At 42.4% G+C, this 21,572-nt stretch overlaps 1 protein-coding gene across 1 annotated transcript; it reads right to left on the minus strand.

Moving 5' to 3' along the window:
* Positions 1 to 266: 266 nt before the first annotated feature.
* On the minus strand, positions 267 to 20,603 carry LOC137096214 (uncharacterized). Its single transcript, XM_067464857.1, has 2 exons — positions 20,385 to 20,603; positions 267 to 843 (listed from the first exon to the last, which is right to left on the minus strand). The coding sequence occupies exons 1-2, from the start codon at positions 20,601 to 20,603 to the stop codon at positions 343 to 345; spliced, it is 720 nt and encodes a 239-aa protein (XP_067320958.1). The 3' UTR covers positions 267 to 342.
* Positions 20,604 to 21,572: the final 969 nt, after the last annotated feature.

Genomic DNA, 21,572 nt, shown 5'->3' on the forward strand with positions numbered 1-21,572 from the left:
AAAAGAAACATGCTTGTCAATCATGTCTTACAGCCTATTGAATAATATGGACACCCAAAGGGTGTAAAAACAAGGAGGCAGCTAGCAGCAGGAAGAGGAAACACATTTATTTATTTATTTGATGCATTTGTTAACCGCCGCTCTCAGCCCTAGAGCGACTCGCGGCGGTGTACAACATATAAAACCACATTTTACAATAAGCTACAACAACAAAAACCAACATATCACTAATATACAATCATCTAATTATACTAAAATAATCCGCTCCGTCTTATCATAGAATCATAACCAAGCTCGTAGTCCATATTCCGTTCCAGTTGTCGTTTCCAGTTACTGTAGCGTTCAGTTAAATGCCTTCTCGAATAGCCATGTCTTCAGGCTTTTACGGAAGGACATAAGGGAGGGTGCCTGTCTGATGTCAACAGGGAGGGTGTTCCACAGCCGGGGGGCCACCACCGAGAAGGCCCTTTCTCTCGTCCCCGCCAGACGTGCCTGTGAAGCAGGCGGGATCGAGAGAAGGGCCTCCCCAGACGATCTCAAGGTCCTCGTGGGATCATAGGCCGAGATGCGGTCCGAAAGGTATTTTGGGCCGGAACTGTTTAGGGCTTTATAGGATAACACCAGCACCTTAAATTGGGCCCGGTAGCAGATCGGCAGCCAGTGGAGCTGGAACAACAAGGGCGATGTATGCTCCCTGCGTCCTGCTCCTGTTAGTAACATGGCTGCCGCACGCTGGACTAGCTGAAGCTTCCGGGCCGTCTTCAAGGGCAGCCCCACGTAGAGAGCGTTGCAGTAGTCAAGGCGGGATGTGACCAGAGCGTGTACCACCGTAGCCAAGTCAGACTTCCCAAGGTACGGGCGCAGCTGGCGCACGAGCCTAAGCTGTGCAAATGCTCCCCTGGTCACCGCTGAAACCTGGGGATCCAGGCTCAACGATGAATCCAGGATCACACCCAAGCTGCGAACCTGCGCCTTCAAGGGGGAGTGCGACCCCATCCAGCACAGGCTGTAACCCTATACCCTGCTCGGCCTTGCGACTGACCAGGAGTACCTCTGTCTTGTCTGGATTTAATTTCAGATTGTTCGCCCTCATCCAGACCATTACAGCGGCCAGGCACCGGTTCAGGACCTCGACAGCCTCCTTAGTAGCAGGTGGGAAGGAGTGACAGAGTTGGACATCATCTGCGTACAGATGACACCGCACCCCGAAACTCCGGATGATCTCATCCAGCGGCTTCATGTAGATGTTAAACAGCATGGGGGACAATATAGAGCCCTGAGGAACCCCACAGGTCAAAGGCTGTGGTGTTGAACAGGAGTCCCCCAATAACACCTTCTGGGTACGACCCTCCAGAAATGACCGGAGCCACTGCAAAGCAGTGCCCCCAAGACCCATTTCCGCAAGGCGCCCTAGAAGGATACCGTGGTCGACGGTATCGAAGGCCGCTGAGAGGTCCAGGAGCACCAACAGGGACACACTCCCCCTGTCTAGCTCCCGGCGCAGATCATCCACTAAGGCGACCAAGACCATCTCGGTACCATGTCCTGGTCTGAAACCATGTCTCTCAAGAATACCTGGAGTTGTGAGGCCACCACGCTTTCCATGACTTTGCCCAAGAAGGGAAGATTGGAAACAGGCTGAAGGTTGTCAAATTTAGTGGGGTCCAGTGATGGTTTCTTCAACAGCGGTTTTATAATAGCCTGTTTTAGGCTCGCTGGAATCTTGCCTTCCCGAAGGGAGGCATTAACCACCACCGTTACCCACTCAGCCAATCCCCCTCTGGCCTCCTTCAGAAGCCAGGATGGGCAGGGGTCTAGGATGGACATGGTAGGCCTCATTCCTCCAAGTATCTTGTCCACATCCTCGGGCTTCACAAACTGAAAAGAATCCATCAAAATAGGACAAGCAGGTGCTCGTGACACATCCTCAGAGACTGCATTTAACATGGTGTCCAGCCCAGAACGGATCAAAGTGACTTTGTCTGCAAAGAACCGAGCAAATGCTTCACAGCGCGTGACCGAATTGTCAGGGCTCCCGCCTGAGGTGGCGGGAGTTAAAAGACCTCTGACAATCCGAAACAGCTCCGCCGGACGGTTTTTTGCAGACGCAATAGTGGCCGCAAAGAAAGTTTTCTTTGCAGCCTTTATTGCCGCGGCATATGCCCTAAGAAAGGACACAAACCGTGCTCGATTTGGCTCGCTTGGGTCCGAACGCCACACGCTAGCTCAGGTAGGGAGACTGTAGTGCAGCGAGGTGGACGGTACACTAACAGAATCCCTATTCTGTCCCGGTCACCCACCCTCAGGTGGACGCATTCAAAATTTGTGGTCTGCGGGATGGGGCTCCTGGTCAGATGGATGGAATCTCTATAGACCACTGCGACCCCGCCTCCCCATCCTCCGGATCTCGGTTGGTGCTGTACGGAGAAGCCTGGAGGACAAAGCTGGGTGAGATTTACACCCCCAGCTTCATCCAACCAGGTCTCCGTGATGCACGCCAGATCTGCCCGCTCATCCAGGATTAGGTCCTGGATCCAGGTCGTTTTTCCGTTGACAGATCTGGCGTTCAACAGCACCACCTTCAATCCAGAGGGCCCGCTCACCTGGTTACACCAATTTACCTTAGGAGACCGATTGGGGATTGTTAATGTAGATAAGTGGTCCGAATTAGGCCGAATTCGAGGTCTCCTTTTTCTGCATCTCCCCCTCCCCACCACGACCTCTATGGGGGCCCCTCGGCTAGTGGAACACCTCCCCTCCTCCATGCCGCAGTCTAAGTCCAATGTCTTAGTTTCAGTTTCTCTGGTTGATTGGTTTGTTGGGGCTTGCCAGCTCCCTTGATTCCCTTTCTCCCCCCTCCCCATCTCATTGTTGTTCACAGGCTCCAGCCCACTTCCTCCCTTGTCCCTTCCACTGGTCAATAATAACAGGGACAGTAACAATAGGGGGATGTGGAACCACATGGATGATAATAGAGTCAGATGGAGATGAGTGATCCAGCTACAACAGTTAGATAATTCATAAAGTGCAAGAGTCTTAAAGTGCAACACAGTCAACAACACAACTCAGTTAATGACACAATTGTGTGCCATTGGGGTAAATTCATAAAGTGCAAAGATCTAAGGTGCAGCAAATACCCGGAACTGGCTCTTAACACTAACTAAAGTGCGGCATGGAGGGATAGGGGAGAGGGCGTAAGTGCTAGTGTGGTTTAGCAGCAACTAGGCAGGCGCCTTAAAGTGCTATATTGCGTTCTTATGCCCAAATTAACAGCAAAAGTAACCAAGGAACGTACTATGTTAGCAATCCGTAGACACACTATTAAGAGGGTAACAGTAGTAACAATCAGATAAGGTTATTATGATTCAAGGTGTAATCTCTGGACGGTTGATGTAGAAAAGCGGATGGATCTTCAGTCTTCCGGAGATGGTCAACACGGCAATGGTCGGCACAATTGGTCTATCACAATATCAATCAATTGGTCTATCACAATATCGGTCAACACAGAGAAAGAACAACACAAGAGGGTCTGCACAATGTCGGTCAATACAGAAGGACAGCACAAGAGCTCTACGCCTTGCTTGCCCGGCTAGGGAAGGTCCAGGTGGTGGAAGATGGAAGAGGGCAAGATGGCTAGGGTCCGGCTCAGATGGCCCCCGGGCCCCGTGCCAGTAGTCCTTGCGGTGCAGCAGCTCGCTCGCGGGGTCTGGGTATTAGAGGCCTAGTAACCTGTTGGTGATATACAAAAATGTAAGTCCAGCTTTCACTTGCATGTTTTTATGAGCCTACCAGAGGGAGATACTCATGGCTTGTCTTGTGCAACCATTCACTGAACAGTGAACTCAACTGTATCCTTCACCTCCTACACACAGTGTCCGAAGGAAGAAAAAGACTCACCTTGCAGTATCCAGCTTTATTCCTACAGCTGAACTCGTGATGATGAAGATGATATCACCCCCGAAACATCTGAAGGATGATGTCAGTATCATTCATCCAACTGTAGGATACTGTGAGGCTATAAGCTACACTTTCCTGCCCACAAAATAGTCATAAGAGAAAGGTTCAAAGAAAACAGTTGAGGTCTCTATAGGGAGAGAGAGAATGTGAGCATACTTCCATTTGGCAGAACCTTACATTCCACCTAAAGATGATGTACTACAGACATCCATTTCCCATATAGCAACTATTCATTTTCCCCAACAGTCCCATGTACTGTTGAGGATTTGTGAAGAGTATATGAATTCAATGAAACTATCTGTCAACACTGCTTTTGATGCAAAGTGCATCTGGATGCACATCCAGATTCTGCCAGAGGGAATTCAGCTACTTATGCCTCACTTATTAGTTTATTAACTGCATATCTATGCTGCCCAATGGTCAAAGCTCTCTGGGCAATTCACAAAATGATCACTGAAAACCATCAAATAAATAAGCCTCTCTGCAATTATAAAAGAGATGGTTGGCATGCCTGTCTGTCTGTGGCAGGTAAATCTCTTCAGGACACCATTCTGGACACCTTCAAACTAGAGATAATGTTTTTGGTTGTTATCCCAGCCAAGATGCTGGCTTTCAAGTTAACATTTCTGAAGGAGCGGGGTCCTAGGCATAAAGAAAGATTGGCTTGCCTTAACTAGAAAGCACAGGTTAGAAAACAGTAGTGGGCTATCTGAGATAGTGGTTGAAATTCATGAGTCAGAATAAACAGGTGGGAAAACAGTAGAGGGCTAAAGCACTGCTGCTAAGATTTCTGAAGCTAAAACGATGGGATGATGAGAAAACTGTATGGAGTTATCTGATGGAAAATTAGGGCAGTAGAGCTAGAAAGAATCATAGTGAGACTATTTATCTCACTGAATTAAAATTTCCAAAATCTGTCAGCTAACATAGTGAGTAATCCAGGTAAATACTTTCCAGCCTTGTTTGGAGATGCCAGGGATTATATTGTGTGACTGTTTCCATGCAACTCAAATACTTAGCCATCCTTATTCCTGTTTAAAGACTGCTTCTTCTCTTTGCCATATAATTGACAATATCTTCCAAGTCTCTTTGAATTAAGGTTTTTAAACTGGCAATTATGCTGACAGATGTTGCACATGTTCCTCCAATATTAATAAAGAAAACAATTTTTAAAAGTACTATTCTTATTTTTGGCCATGTCTCAAAGACGCATGGCATAAAGGCAGGGGGAGGGAAGAAGGTATATTTGGAATAAGATGTGGGAGTGGAATAAAGGGAATGTTATAAATGAAAGTAAATTATAGAGCCGTTTCTTTGAAAAATGGTGTTTCAATGTCTTCCATGGGTGTACTTTATCTTTAGAATCTTAACTTTGCGGAATGTGAAAGAAACAGTAGTTTTTAGGTTTCATGTTGCCTTCAGTATGGCCTCTCTGGCTTTTCAACAAAAAGCAATATTATTTTATAGACCTAATCAATATTTCACAGTGCCACCATTTTCCTTTGATTCAATCAGTCATCCAGGTTGTCTTCAGATGCTGCCAGGCTTTTGTTCAATTAATGCTCCTACTGGAGATCATGTGGATTCCATTCACGCCAAAACCTGATCATAAATGAGTGCTGTGTTTCTTCATTCCTTATAAATCTTCAGCATACAGATAAGATTCCAGAGTCTGTGAGATAAAATCAATGTAGCTGCTGGCTAGTTATGCCAAAGAAAAATGTAATCCTCTCTCTGAAAAGCGGGCAAATTCAGACTGCCCCCCTTATCAGAATATTTAGACACAGGGGGTTTAAAATGCATTTCATGCTTTCATACACTTTTATTAATGTAGGACTGTTAAAGTGTCATTTTCAAAATACAATATTCCACTCTAATAGTGATGTGTCTTTGGGTAAAACTAGATGCGAAGCTATGATATTTTCCTTTGCAAAAAAAAGAGAGAGAAGTATATTGAAGACTTGGTTTGTGTGTGTCAGGAGCAACATGAGAAACTGCAAGTTACTTCTGGTGTGAGAAAATTGGCCATATGCAAGGATGATGCCCAGGAGATTCCTGGAAGTTTGATGTTTTCTCATCCTGTGGGAGGCTTCTCTCACGTTCCCACATTAGGAGCTGGAGCTGACAGAGGGAGTTCATCTGCACACTCCCCGGATTCAAAGCTCCAACCTGTTGGACTTCAGTTCTGCCAGCACAAGGGTTTAATCCACTGTGCCACCGGGGGCTCCTTACCAGAGGACTTGGTATCCACTGGGGTTTGGTTCAACTGCCACCCCCTGGCAGAAATCAAAACCTGTCAATGTTCAAGTATCATTAAATATAATGGCATAGTAAAACTATGTCTCTTATATAAAAGGGCAATTTTTTTCTGGAGTTTTAAAATATTTTCAAGTCATTGGTGGTTAAATCCATGGATACAAAGGGCTGATTGTATAAATATATCCAAAGAAGAGTGACCAAAATGGTAAAAGGTCTTAATGCCAAGCTCTTTGGGGAGTGGCATCAAAGATTGGGAATACTGAGTTTGGAGATGAGAAGACTAAGTAAGGGGGCACAATAGTCATGTTTAAATTTTTGAAAGAATGCCATGTTGAGGAAGGAGCGGGTTTCTTTTCTGCTGCTCCAAACATTAAGGATGCATCTACACTGTGGAATAAATGCAATTTGTCACCACTTTAACTGCCATAGTTCAATGCATTTTGAATGTTATTTTCAAAGATAGTATGTTTCTATGTATTATACAATAATAATAATATTTTTTTAAAAAGAAAGCAATGTAGTTCAATGCTGTGGGATTATGGGATTTGTGGTTTAATGAAGTACCAGCACTCTTCATCAAAGAAGGAAAAAAAACCCTTATAAAACACAACTCCCTGGGCTCCACAGCATTGAGCCGTGACAGTGAAGGTGGTGTCAAACTGCATTCATTCTACAGTGTGCAGATGGACTGTAATACACAGAACAGCAGATCAGCAGAACAGATTCAAACCACAGGGAATGAAATTCCACCTAAACATTAAAAAAAAAACATCCTGACAGTAAGAACTGTGGAGCATTGGGATATGCTACTGCCTCACTGTGTGGTGGACTCTCCTTCTCTGGAGGGTTTTAAGCAGAGGCTGGCTGGCCATTTGTTGGGGGTGCTTTGATTGTATGTTCCTGTATGGCAGGGGGTTGGACTGGATGGACATTGTGGTGACTTCCAACTTTATAATGCTATGATTCTGTGACAGTGTGGCGAAGTAGTGAAACAAAATACAGCCTCCAATAATGCTGCTGATTGTTGCTATTGTCAGAGAAATAATCATGTTTTCCTTTAGTGGTGTCTCAAATGAAAGAGTCATGCCTGTTTATTGCTGCCAAGGACATTTTTAGGTTAATTGTAATAGGCATGTCAGGAGAGCGAAGAGTGGGAAACACAGCATGATGATGGAAATAAGGGGTCTAAATTGTTATTAGAACAGGCATGGGCAGCTATGCTACTGCAGGAGCCATTTTTCACCTCTGCATACTTCTGGTGACCGGCATCACTGTTTTTTTCACCCCAGAACTAGAATTGGGGTTATGTCACTTCTAGTTCTTATTTTGGCTATGTTTGGTAAGATTTGAGAAGTATGGGATGTGCAGAAAGCAGTTCTGCACTATCATGAAACTGTCGAGTACAAATGAAATCTCAAAGCATTTTTAATGGTCTGGAGGCTCAAAGGGTGTAATGGGACTTGTCTACACGACTGAAAAATCATATTGACCTTATATCTGCCGTCCCCCCTCAATGGATTGTCATTTTGTTGTGGTGAGAGGGTTTGTGTTTCCCAGTGGCACAAACACCAGAGTCATGCACTTGGGGGGGGGGGGGGGGCAAGGGAGGTTCCAGACTGAACACAATCTAAAGACCTCAATGGCTGTGTAGGCAGACAAAGGCTGCAATAGATTGAGAAGCCATTGTCATTGTATTAACCATGCCACTGGCTAGGATCCTCACTCTGTGAAGACTGCATGTTGATTGGCTATGCACCAACCTCTACACATTAAAAAAAACTCACACAGAGATCTTGGAAGACCATCATACTCAGACAACGAGGTATCGCCTAAGTAAGTAATATCTGATATGATATGGACACACGACATTCTTGATTATTCCCTTGGAATATGTTTATTTTGGCTCTTATACAGGTCAAAAATCCTTGCCCCCCCCCCCCCCCCCCCAGTTTTCCAGATCACCAGATCCCAAATTGGTGAATTAGAATTTTTCACAAGTTCACTGAGAAACCAAATTCGCTTTACAGGTATACCTCAGATAACAAAGCCTCTGAAAAACAAACTCGTTTTCACAATGTCGTCTTCTTCTGCTTACTCAATTGCATTTGTTTCCTTTTTTTTAACTTGCTCTTTCTGAACCCTCATCCTATGCCAACATTTCTTTGTCCTATGTTATGACTGATCTGTTGTTGTTGCTGCTGCTGCTGCTTTTGCTATTGTTATGAATGTTCTTAATTAACTGAGGTGTGTCTGCATTTATTTATTTATAACAAAAGTTTGAAATTTGGAGGCATGATAGCTTTGCCAGAGGAAATATACAATGTCAAACTGCAAATGTATGTAGTTCCTAGATATGTGTGCACACACAAATAATACAGACACAAGGAAAAAAGAGAAGGCAGAAAGTATGCAAACTTTCCATGTGGACAGAGCCCCCCCCCCCCTACTTTTGACACACTGTACAAAAGCCCCTAAGAGCATCTCAAAGTTCAAAGTTCAAGTACAGTTATACTGTAGAGAAGAAGCCCCCAGTGGCCCAGTGGATTAAACTTCTGAGCTGCTGAACTTGCTGACTGAAAAGTCATAGGTTCAAATCCAGGGAGCAGCATGAGCTCCACTGATAGCCCAGCTTCTGCCAGCCTAGCAGTTTGAGTAGACCAATAGGCACTCAGTTCAGTCATGCCGGCCACATGGCCTTGGAGTTGTCTACAGACAATGCCAACTCTTCAGCTTAGAAATGGAGATGAGCACCAACCCCCATATTCGGACACAACTGGACTTAATTTCAGGGGAAAACCTTTACCTATACGGAAGAGAACAGGGAAAGACTAGAAGACTTTAAAGTTCTAACTAAAACATACATCAGATCTACCCCTCCAATGTCATGGAAGCTACCAGCTAAAACAAGCTCCTATCAAATAGACCTCAAAGGTAAGCACAAATGCCCAAGAAAGAACTGAATAGTGTATATCCAGTTCAATGACCCAAATGCCACCTCCTCATCTCCATCAGCACCTGCATGTTTGCATCAAACTACAGTCCTTAATGAACTCCCATCTACTTAGCTTATCCCTCCTTTTCTCAAACACCATTTCGATCTCCTCCTATACCAAACCAAACTCCAAAACTATTAATTATATAGCCATTCCACTACTTTAACATTTCAGATCAGCCCCCATCAACTAAGTGCTGCCATTGGTTGGCTGTACAGATTAGACTAGCCCTCTGCTCTGCTGTCCAACACAGCCAGTCTGTTAGATCAAATTAAGCAGTAACGTTTCCAAGGTGGTTAGCATGATATTCAAGCAGCTTTAAACTTTTGAGTCATTATATTTTCATTAGGAACTAAATCCTGGCCTCTCGATGTATGCAAAATTCCTTTCTCTTATCATGGTGTATGGCGAAATAAATGTTCATTTTTTTATTTCCCCAGAAAGCCTAATGATTGGTAACAACATTAAGAATTATTGTGTAATTTGTGTTCATATTCAATGTCTTCTATTCAATTTTACTTACATTTTAGGCACATAGGGGTCATACTTTCCCAGTTAAAGTTGCCAAGTGACATAAGAAAGAGAACTCATGTATCTATAACACCTGTGTAGAAAAAGGAATTTTATCAGGTATGAGTTTTGAAGAAGGGGACTTTGGTTTTCCATGTCATCTCTATGGCCCAATTCCAAAAAATAGGAGCATAGACCACAAATGATGTTCCAAGGCTACAGGCTCCAGTGAGCTATCCCTTCCTTCAATGTTTTCAAATGATGCACTTGGGCATCACTGCACACATTCAAGCCTAAATCCAGTTGCTAAACCCAACCAGAGCAGACTCATGGAATCAATGGAAGTTTTAATTTACCATTTATACATTGATTTAGGCCTCAGTCCAGGGACATTTTAATCATTAGGAACAGATACATCTTACCACGGCTTTATTTTATCTCAATACACTTCAGTTTTAAGGAGCTACAACTACTGTGCAGCATCTCTTTCCTTCTTATGTCCATCACATCTCTGATTTTGTTTTTTTCACATTCTCTCTGCATAAGTACACTTACCTCATCATTAAAGCTCATCAGACAGACCCAGAGAGCCCTCATTCTCTGTCATTTATTTCAATGGATAAGTGGCTAAATTGCAAGCAAGGGGGTTGGCAACACCAAATGAGTACAAGATTTTCGAAGTAAGAATGCAACGGGGGTTGAAGTACTTAAATGCCAGCAATTAGAATAATAATCAAAGGATGAAATGGGCTGGGTAAGGGGAGGGGGGGCTGCTGCACTGGAAGATCCTAATAGGCTTCTCTGAAGGCTGAAAACACATGCACATACAGAGAGGACAAAATGAACACCTGGTGAAGGCTTTTAGTTCAGATTGGGTTTAATGAGAGTTACAGGTGCTTAGCATCTCTTTTAGATTGGCCAAGAGAAACCATAAACACTTATATTTTGATCCCATGACATCTTTGCATCACAGCAAGAAGGATGTGTGATTACTCCTGAATAAAACATTTATTGCTAATGGTAGCATTTTAGAAGGAAAACATCCCTTTTAGCAAGGTGCCATATCTCCCTGTTTTGTTCTTTTGTCTCTAGAAACCATCTCTTGGTTTCATTGGTCGCTTGTTGCAGCTCACTATTAAACATAATCATTATCCTAAAAGGTACCACATAGGGGTTTTCTTTTTTAAAAAAAATAAACTTACAAAAATTAGAATTTAAAACAGAGAATAAAATTTGCCCATTGTTACCTGATGATGATTTTGCTTACATTTTTAATATAAGCTCAGCGTATTTTGTTCTAAAGAAAAGCTGAATGTTAACTATACTAAACAAAGGTGATGGCGTTTTGAAAAAAGATACCAATGGTCATAATATTGAGCAATGCTAGGAATTTAAGTAAGAGGGTCATTCCTTAAAGACTTCCCCGACCCACTTCTATTTATCACAGAATGCTGAAACTACACATGTGTAATAATATAAGTCTGTATAGGTTACATGCCAATTTACAACTCAGAACTGATAATGGTCTTGATTTTACAGGTGCTGAAGTAGTGTGAGGTTTGATAATGGGCCCAGTAGAATACAGAGCAGTCATCAAGTTCCTTTACCTGAAAGACCGCACAGCAAGGGAGACATCTGATGAGATGAAAGAGGTTTATGGTGATGATTCCCCATCAAGTGATGTAGTCAAGAACTGGCATCGTCAATTCACATGTGGCCGGACTTCAGTGGAAACAGCTCCAATTTCAGGGTGACCTCATTCTGCTATTGATGAACACATCATCCAGCAAGTAGAGGTTACCATTTTGGAAAATCACAGCATAACCATTCATCACCTAGCCCAAAAGGTCAAGATTAGTATGGGGTTCATGGAAAAAATAATCCAAGACCATCTTCACATATATAAGGTATCCACTCACTCACACCTTTTCAGAAGCAAGAATGAGTTGAATACTCTCAGGCTCTATTGATGATGTGTCATAGAAATCAGGAGGACTTTTTCAACAAACTGATCAACAGGATGAAAGCTGGGTCCATCGCTATGATCCTGAGACTAAAGTGCAGTCGATGCAATGGAAGCATCATGACTCTCTGGCTCCAAAGAAGGCACGTGCCCAACTCCCAGCAGGCAAGGTCATGCTCACAGTATTTTGGGACCAGCACGGAGTAGTATTGATGGATTTCCTAGCAAAGGGTACCATGATCCATCACTGCTACAGAAATTGTGGGAGGCCATCAAAACCAAGAGATGTGGCATGCTCACCAAAGTTGTCCTCCTTCTGCAAGACAATGCTCCAGCTCACAACGGACATATTGCCCAAATAGAAGCATGTTCCTGTGGCTTTGAACTTCTACTGCATCCCCCTTATTCACCCAACCTCACACCATTGGACTTCCAACAATAAAGTTATTTTTGAAGGGTACGCACTTTTCAGATGATGAGACTCTGTTTTCTGAAATCACAATGTGGCTTTTGGAGAAACTTGTCTACTTCTACAAGCGAAGTATTTACAGTTGCTTAAAAGGGTGGGAGAAGTGTATGCCCCTAGGTGGCACCTATGTAGAAAAGGACTAATAACTGTACCAAGTTTCATTGCTCTCGGTCCATGGGAAGTGGATCTTTAAATCTTTAATGAATGCCCCTCACACATTTCATTTTTAGAAAACCTCTTCTGGAAGCACTATGTAAAAGCTATCTCAGCAGTGGCTTTGACATCTATTGGAACAACCCATAGATTTTACAGTACTGCAGGGGTCACCTAGTTGTTCTAGCCCTGAAAATATACCAGGGCAAAATCATTGCCCGGAGTCTGCATGGTGCCACTGTCTAGGGATGAAATGATTCTCAGTTGGCTAAAGACTCTTCAGAATATATTTTTCAAGAAGTTGTTAATACTTCCACCTGGCACTCCTGCTGTTTCTGGTTCAGGCAGAGGTCAATTTTCCTTCTATTAGATCTCCCATTCCTTTTAATTTATTTTATTTAACTATTGGAGAATCTAAAAAGATTCCTCAGTTAGGAATTTCTCCAAGACATTGTTTGAACAGCTATCAAACTGCAAATTTTGTAATTCAAGATATCAAAAGTTGCTTCATTCAAAAATGAAGCTCCAGGAATACATTTGTGAAAATGCTGAACAACTGTCCAGAAAAGCTATTAGCAACTCTAATTTCTCAAACTGTATAAATTTGAAGATTAAAGGGTTGTTGTTTACCTATCAAAGCTCATGTTTCCAAAACGCTGCATCTTCTAATCATTCCTACAGCAATGATTGCTGGCAGATATTATCAAATCCCTGTGACCCTCCATTTATCCATTTGTGGGGACCTAGAAATTGAGGATTTGCTGTATTATTTGCTCTCCTGGTAATTATAGTCTCAACCTTGGACTGTCTTCTCTCTTGTTTATATTCCAATAGGACAATTAGTCAGGGTCAGATACAGAGGTGAGTTAAACGCAGCACCACAGTTAGCTGGGAGATGTGTGTGGGAGAAAATGAGACATATGATTGAATAAGTAATCTGTATCAAGTTGTTTAATAAAACTTTTTTCTTTATATTATACATTTGAGCATCCATGAAAGCTATGTATTAGACAGCCTGAATTCTGTGTCTATGGTGTCACCAGTGAATACAGGGTGGTTGTGTCCGATGAGGAGATGAGATTAATGAAGTCTTACTCAGGAACCCCAAGTGCATCTAAAATGTTCTCACATTTGATAGTATAACACCAGGAAAGGCAGAGGTTCTCACATTGGTGGCTGGGAGGATTAGTGGAAAACCTTACAGTTGAATTCATGCCTGTTATATGCATGCTGTGAAACTGGAGGAGGGGCTCAGGTTAGTGATTTGAGCATGTTTTTAAAGACTTAGCTGTCCAAAAAGTTCTGTCTCTTGATTCCCCCCGCCCCCATCCACCCATCAAATTGGCTTCAATATGGCAAACCTAATAATGAGATACTACCATCATGAACATCCCTACTCAGGTCTTGCAAACACAGGACTTTGGCTTATATTTTGTTGAGAAACTCCATCAGCAATATGCTGTTCTTCTTTTCCAACTGCATTCTATTTTACTTAACATTAATATCTGTGTACATTGTGCACAATTGTACCATATGAGCAATGTTGCTTCTGTGATTTTGAACTGAATGCATCTATTCCATATCAAACAAAAATGTCCAAATGCTTCCATAGGAGAACTTACAAAGGCATTAGATGCAGGATTCTGGGCCATATTACCAGATTTACTTGAATGTAATGCACATCTTTTTTGGCTTAATTGCTTAGACAGAATGGAGATGTGTGTTACATTCAATGGCATGTTAGAATTGTGTGCCAAAAGGTGTCTGTGCCCTTCCATCAGGCTGAGGCTAGTGGATTTGCCAGCCTCCGCCTGATAGAGGAGCAGTGGCTTCCCAGAAGACCTCATTCAGGCTCTGAATAAGGCCAGCTGGAAAGCCATGCCCCTCAGCAAACCCAGACTCTGCTTGGCTTGGCGGGAAGCCACTTCTTCTTGCTTCCCATCTGAGATGCAAAGGGGACTCACTACTAGGTAGTCTGGAGGTGAGTCCAAATTTCCATCTCATACCTTTTGGCCTCCTGGAGCCCAAAGGTGCAGGATGGCACCCACCCCCAAGCCCCAAAATTACCTCAAAAATATGGTAAAACTTACCTGGCCAACATAACTTTATTCCTCATGCCCCCAGCACAAGGAAATGTTGCACCAGGAGATGTGGGGCTGAGCAGGGATTTTCCTCCCCACCCCCACCCCTGTCTCCTGGTGCATCATTTCCTCATGCCAGGAGGGTACAAGGAGGAAAGTTATGGCAGCCAGGTAAGTTTTATTTTGTTTGGGGGAGGGGGTAAATGGGGTGCCTTGGGTTGCTGCATGCCATCCCGATTTTAACTGGGATGGCATGTAGCCACCAGCCCCTAAGAAAGCCTGTTTTTTTTGGGAAAGTGAAGATGGGAATCCGGGCCAAATCTGGTTTTTTAAAACCCACTTTGGACTGGATTTTGGTGCTGTCTGGAAGTGCCTTAAGTGTTATTCCACAAGGTATGCACTGTTCCTAGTAGACTTATGAGAGAATCATCTACATTCTCAAAAGGTGATGATTCAGTCTGACAATACTGATTTTATATGTTTTCACAACAGATATTTGCACATGAGTAAGTCCAGTAGAATTGTCAGCTGACACATACTGCTATTCATTCTTTGAGATCATGGTAGTTTTATCTTTTGATCACTATATTAGTCACACATTAGTGTCTCATGAATTCAGTATTGGAGTTAATAAAAATACAACATGCCTACAGTGGCTAAAAAGCAACAAAAATAAAGTAGAGTTCAATGAACAATTTTCTCTTTCTCTGTGTGTTATACTCAGAAAAGAACTGGAAAGCTGCTTGGAGCCAAGCAGAATAGGAAGCTCACAATGAAACTACAAAGAGAAATCTTTTTTACCAGTTGCTTTATAAATGTTGTGATGCCAGCTGGTCACAACATTCTAATATTTTTCTGACTCTTTGGTAAACAAAAAATATTTTGTGAAGGTTCACATTTTATGTGAACATTGCACATCATCAAAATGAATACACACATCACAGAACAATGATGGCAAAGAAGTCCAGTTCACTCAAGCAGCCCATTAGCAGCAGGCTCACCGTGGGACAACTGCACAGCTGCCAAGGAAATTGTTTGAGCCATCAGCCAAGATGTTAGATACTGCTACAAAAAAAAAAAAAGGAAAAATGAAAGAAATGTTATCCAGAATTATTAGCTGAGCAATGTTTACTTCCTTTAGAGAAAGAAAGAGATAAATAATGCAGTGAGGAACATCCTTGGCAACAATTTACTAAGAGATCAATTTGGTGTATGCTTTAGAGGAGAACACTGGATTTTGTAGATATGGCCAGCTTTTTAAAAAATGGATTCTGTTTCTGTCTTACAATAATTACAATAATAATTTTAATATGTCTTCTATGAGTTTCTAGCTGTACATATTAGCAGGAATCAATTAGAGCAGCCCTATATCTTACTTTAAAGAGGGCAGTTTGCTATTTGAAGGATTCTTAACAGAGCTTGGAAAGGTTAGCTTGGGGTGACAAGTGCTAGAATCCCCTGGCTAGTCTAGCCACTCTATATTTTGACAGTAGGATCCTAGGAATTACAGTCTAAAAATAAATCTTCCAGAGCCCAGAATTTGCTAGTTAGTTCATTTGATATTATGTTATTACTCTGGGTTGATTTATAATACTTCCTGGTTAATGCTGAAACTAATTTTATTTGATTTACTCAATTATTTTTTAAGTTTTTAGAATTCATTAGGATGGATAGTTGTTTCTGTACATATTTGCTAAAGTGGTGAAACAAGAAAACCTTAGGAGAAGCAGGATTAGAAATGGAAGGAAACGTATCATATGACTCTATTGCTACACAGGTTACTCTACCAGTTGTATTATGGCTGTCTTTGGAGAGGTGATAGAAACATACCTGGGGGCAGGCATGTAGCCGGGGGGGGGGGGGGCTTGGGGGACTTCAGCCCCCCCCCCCCCCCGAAATTCTGATGGTTGTTCGCGAGAAGGCCTTACTGGTATATTATTTAAACTGTTATGTTTATTCATATCATGATATGATCACCATGCTCAATATATGCATGGGGGTATTGGGGTAATGATACAAAAGGTTTTCTAGGGCAGACTCTCTTTCACTCATACTCAGCCCCCCCCCCCCCGGAAACAAAATCCTGGCTACGAGCCTGCCTGGGGGGCAGGAATACCAGAAATGTTGGGATTTGAAAAGAACTGGAAATGGAAAGGCAGGAAAAATTGAGTCTTTTCTGGATGGGGTAGGAATGGTTTATTTGCTTAATGATCAAGCAGTCTTACAGAATGCCGGTTCCTACTCTTACACATACATACTGACCTGTATGTCTTTCTGAGGTTGGAAAAGTTGTGATTCTCTTCAGTTCTCTTTTTCTATTGATTTTATTCTGGTTTCTGCTGTATAGCTTTGTATAATATATTAGGGGTCTTCAATAGGTTTCTGTATTTTTAAAGTTTTGATGTAATTTGTTTTTGAAATTCTTTATAAATTTTTGAAATGTGCAGAAAGTTATTGAAGAACATTCATATAGTGTTGCACATTTTTATTTGAAGTTAACTGCAGTTAAGCTTTTTGTGGTACATGAACACATCATGTCATATTAGCCTTTAAAACCACTCTTTATTAACCTTTAAGAAACAAGGGTTTTGTTGGACAAGCAAATAATGTCAATGTTAGTGACGTTGAGAGGTGTAGAAAAAAGAGAGACCTGTAATGGTGAGAAGCCTTTGCTGATCAAAGTGTAATACAAGATCCCACACTTTAGGACTCCGTTTCCAAACCCAACAATTTCCAGGTATGTGGAATTCCCATCATTTCCATACAACAGTTGGCTTTGTAGCACATTTGGGGGTGAGGGGGAATCAGGTAGGGGGGAGAGTATTATCATATATGTCAATTAAAATGTATATCCCCCCCCCCATGTCAACAGTGAACATCTCTATGTTATTCTATAATCCTAAAGTATTTTCTAGAAATCCCAAGTTGATTAAAGATAATTAAATTGATTAAAATATTTATGTGGGGAAAAGGATTAAATTGGTGAATGTTAACCTTTTGTGGGCAAATGTATCTTAGGAGAACAGCCTCTATCAGCAGAGTTTAGGAGAAGTAAGTTGCCTCAGTCTTCAGCATTTCCCTGGCTGGGACTCACTTAAGTATATAATGAGCAGTTACAAAATAAAGATCTTTACTAGTTGCTTTTAAAATGGGCATACTCATAAGGTCCAATTCCTAACTAAGAGCCCTTCCACACTGCCCCTATATCCCAGGATCTGATTCCAGATTATGTGTTTATCCCAGGTTATCTGGCAGTGGGGACTCATATATTCCAGTTTAAAGCAGATAATCTGGGATCAAATCCTGGGATAAATGGCAGTGTGGAAGGGCCTTAAGTGTGCACCTATAGAATTAATGCAGCTTGATTCCACAGTAGCCACCATGACTCAAAAAATGGGGCTACAAAGTGGAATCCATGGCATGCAAGTTTGGAGAAGAGCAAACCACAGACCACCTATTACAATGTAGTCTGAGCCCTGCCACATGCACAATGGAGGACCTTCTTATAGCAACACCAGAGGCACTCCAAGTGGCCAGCTACTGGTCAAAGTACATTTAATAGAATGCCAAGTTTTAAAACTTTGTGTTTCCTTGAATACATCCTAATTGTACCCTTGGCTGAATCTTGATACAATAAATAAAATAACCATGACTCAATGCTAGGGATTTAGGGGAGTTGTAGTTTGGTGAGGAACTTGCATTATTAGACAAAGAGGGCTAAAGACCATGTAAAATTACAACTCCCATGACTTCATAAGAGCCATGGCATTTAAAGCAGGGTCAAGCTACAATCATTCTGCAATGAAGGTGTACCGTAACTAATGAAAAGATGAGGTAAAAGGAAAAGTTTCAGTGAGCTTAAAACTTTAGCTCACCATCTTGAAGCTGAGAAAAATGGAGGAGAGAAAACGCAAAGAAGAAATTGATAGAGTGGGGGGGGGGGGGGGTTACAAGACCTTTGACCCTAGGTGTTTACCAGATCGTGTTGTTTTGTAGCTTATATTTTATATTTATTTATTTATTTATTTAATACCCTGCCTTTCTCCCCATGGGGACTCAAGTCAGTTAACAATCCCAAACTTTAGTCCTTGTTTAAAAAGTGCTCTACAAAAATTTTAAAAAATTAAATAATACAGTGTGGATTAAGGTTACTTATTTATCGTGTCAGTATCGACCAGACAATTGTATTACATTTTTAACAAATTTTTAACAAATAGACAAAACAGAGTTTGCAAGCTTGGTAGTTGATTAAATGTCCTTTGACCCGTATCTGGCCACTTGGAGTGCCTCTGGTGTTGCTGCAAGGAGGTCCTCCATTGTGCATGTAGCGGGGCTCAGGTTGCATTGCAGCAGGTGGTCTGTGGTTTGCTTTCTCCACACTCATATGTCATGGATTCCACTTTGTAGCCCCATTTCTTGAGGTTGGCTCTGCATCTCATGGTGCCAGAGCGCAGTCTGTTCAGCGCCTTCCAAGTTGCCCAGTTTCCTGTGTGCCCAGGGGGGGAGTCTCTCATTTGGTATCAGCCATTGATTGAGGTTCTGGGTTTGAGCCCGCCACTTTTGGACTCTCGCTTGCTGAGGTGTTCCAGCGAGTGTCTCTGTAGATCTTAGAAAACTATTTCTTTATTTAAGTCGTTGATGTGCTGGCTGATACCCCAACAAGGGATGAGCTGGAGATGTCTCTGCCTTGGTCCTTTCACTGTTGGCTGCCACTTCCCAGAAGATGCCAGGTGGTGCAATACCGGCTAAACAGTGTAATTTCTCCAGTGGTGTAGGGCGCAGACACCCTGTGATAATGTGGCATGTCTCATTAAGAGCCACATCCACTGTTTTAGCATGGTGAGATGTGTTTCACATTGGGCATGCATACTCAGCAGAGTAACATAGTGCAAGGGCAAATGTCTTCACTGTATCTGGATGTGATCCCCAGGTTGTGCCAGTCAGCTTTTGTATGATATTGCTTCTAGCATCCACTTTTTGCTTGATGTTCAGGCAGTGCTTCTTGTAGGTCAGAGCACGGTCCAGAGTGACTCCCAGGTATTTGGGTGCGCTGCAATGCTTCAGTGGGATTCCTTCCCAGGTGATCCTCAGAGCTTGGGATGCTTGTCTGTTCTTGTGATGAAAAGCACATGTCTGTGTTTTAGATGGGTTGGGGATCAGTTGGTTTTCCCTGTAATAGGCAGTAAGGGCACCTAGAGCTTCGGAGAGCTTCTGTTCAACCATCTCAAAGCTCCCTGCTTGAGCAGTAATGGCACAATCATCAGCATAGATTAAACTCTCTGTCCCTTCTGGCAGTGGCTGGTCATTTGTGTAAATGTTGAACAAGCATGCTCCCCTGAGGGGGGACTTCCGGTGCGCGAGCATGGCGGAGAGCTGGGCACCTTAGAGCTCCGCTAGTGTGCCAGCCTCGACCAGGCGACTGGGTAGAGCTCAAGCTCCCTTCCCGACCTCGGATCGAAGAGGGGGAACTGCGAAACCGGGGGGACCCGCCGACGGTCTACAAGGGGACCCTCTCCTCAAGAGGGGGCTCCAAATAGATCCGGCAAGGGCCCCAAGGTACGGCGAGTCGCGGCGAGGTGTCTAGGGATTTATCTTGACCCATCTCCAGCCACGCGTTTTTTAAGCACGAGACCGAAAAGAAGAATCTAAGTAAGTAAAAAAGAGAGGTGACGGGCGAGGAGGGAGAAAAGCCCCCAGAGCGGGAGGTCAAAGAGAAGAGACGGGGCTGTGGAAAACCCCACAAATGCAAACAGAAAGAGGATAATACCCCACAAAGAGAAGCTGAGAAATGAAGGATTGAAAAGACTATGAAAGACTGCAACTAGCAACACGAGTGTTTTAGAAACCGCGAATTTGCGAGTTTGGAACTTCCCTCTCTATTCTTGGTAATTAATAGCAAAAATAAGCCTTGGGAAAACGCAAGAAACAAAACCAAAAAGGCTGGAAAACGCAAGAAACAAACCAACCAAATTAAATAATTAAAAACCCCAATAGCTGACCTTGAGGAGAGCCGGCGGGGGAGGCTGTGTTGAGTCTTTGTCCAGGAGGGCTTCTGCGCAGCCGCGCAGTCGCAGGCCCCACGAGGAAAGAAGAGGTGAAGCGTCGCGAGAGAAACAGGCGAGATCTTGGACGAGAGCTTGGACGAGAGCGGAAGAAACGCGAGATTTAAAAGAACGCGAGAACACAGACGAGACCAGAGACGAGAGTTCGGAAGCCATCCAGGAAGTGTTAAGCAAAACAAAGAGAGAGAGGCGAACGGCGCAAAAACAACAGCAGAGCAAGACAAGGAAAGGATAGAGAAGAACGAGGAGCGGCAGAAAGGAACGAAGGAGGAGTCTCACTCACAGAGAAAGGAGTAAGTGCGACAGAGATAAAGTGGACTACAAATATAAACAAGGAATATACATATACATAAATAATAATAAATAATAATAATAATAAAAAGGAATAAAGACAAATAAGGGCAAATAATAAATACATATAAGAGAAGGGGAAGTAAAGTAAAGGGAAAATAAGAAGGAAAAACAAGAAGATAAACATAAAAAAAATAAGAATAATAATAATAATAAATAATAATAATAATAATAAATAAAAATAATAATAAAAAATAAATAGAAAACAATTAACAAAAAATATATATATAAATTTATTAAAAAACAAGACAAAACAAAAGTAGAACCAACAAAGAACGAAGAACCAAATAAACAAAGTAAGCAGCGAAACAAAGGGGAAATAATCAAGATATTAAAAACAAGATAGGAAAAAGTGACTAACCACAAACAAAGGAACAAACAATAGCGACCATAAAAACAAGAGATATAGTAACCATCCGACTGGAGGGTCTCAAATGTGGGCAGACCTTAAAAATTTAAATTTGTTTCAAACAGGGCTACCCAAATTAAAGGAAGAAATAATGGCAGGCAAAGCCAAGAAAGAGCTCAAAGAAACAAGTAAAGAGATGAATAAAGAAACGAACAAAGAATCCAATAACGAAATAAACAAAGAAAATACCAAAGAGGCAATAAACACAGTAAACACGCCAAGAAGACTGTCCATAGGAGAAGATGGAAGACTGAAGGAGTTACTGAAAGAGATTAGAACCATCGGAAAGGAACTGAAAGCAATGAACGAAAAACAAGACGCGTACCAAAAGGTCGCACAAGAACAGATGGCCGAATTAAGAAACG

This window comes from Anolis sagrei, chromosome 2 (assembly GCF_037176765.1).
Source record: "Anolis sagrei isolate rAnoSag1 chromosome 2, rAnoSag1.mat, whole genome shotgun sequence".
In the NCBI taxonomy this organism is placed as follows: domain Eukaryota; kingdom Metazoa; phylum Chordata; class Lepidosauria; order Squamata; family Dactyloidae; genus Anolis; species Anolis sagrei.

Excerpts from the sequence above, each read along its gene's own strand:
- LOC137096214 (XM_067464857.1), bottom strand. The coding sequence starts at position 20,603 with ATGGCTTCCGAACTCTCGTCTCTGGTCTCGTCTGTGTTCTCGCGTTCT. Across the intron at positions 844-20,384 it reads CCCCGCCGGCTCTCCTCAAG|TCTGACTTGGCTACGGTGGT; the intron begins GTCAGCTATTGG and ends TACCTTGGGAAG.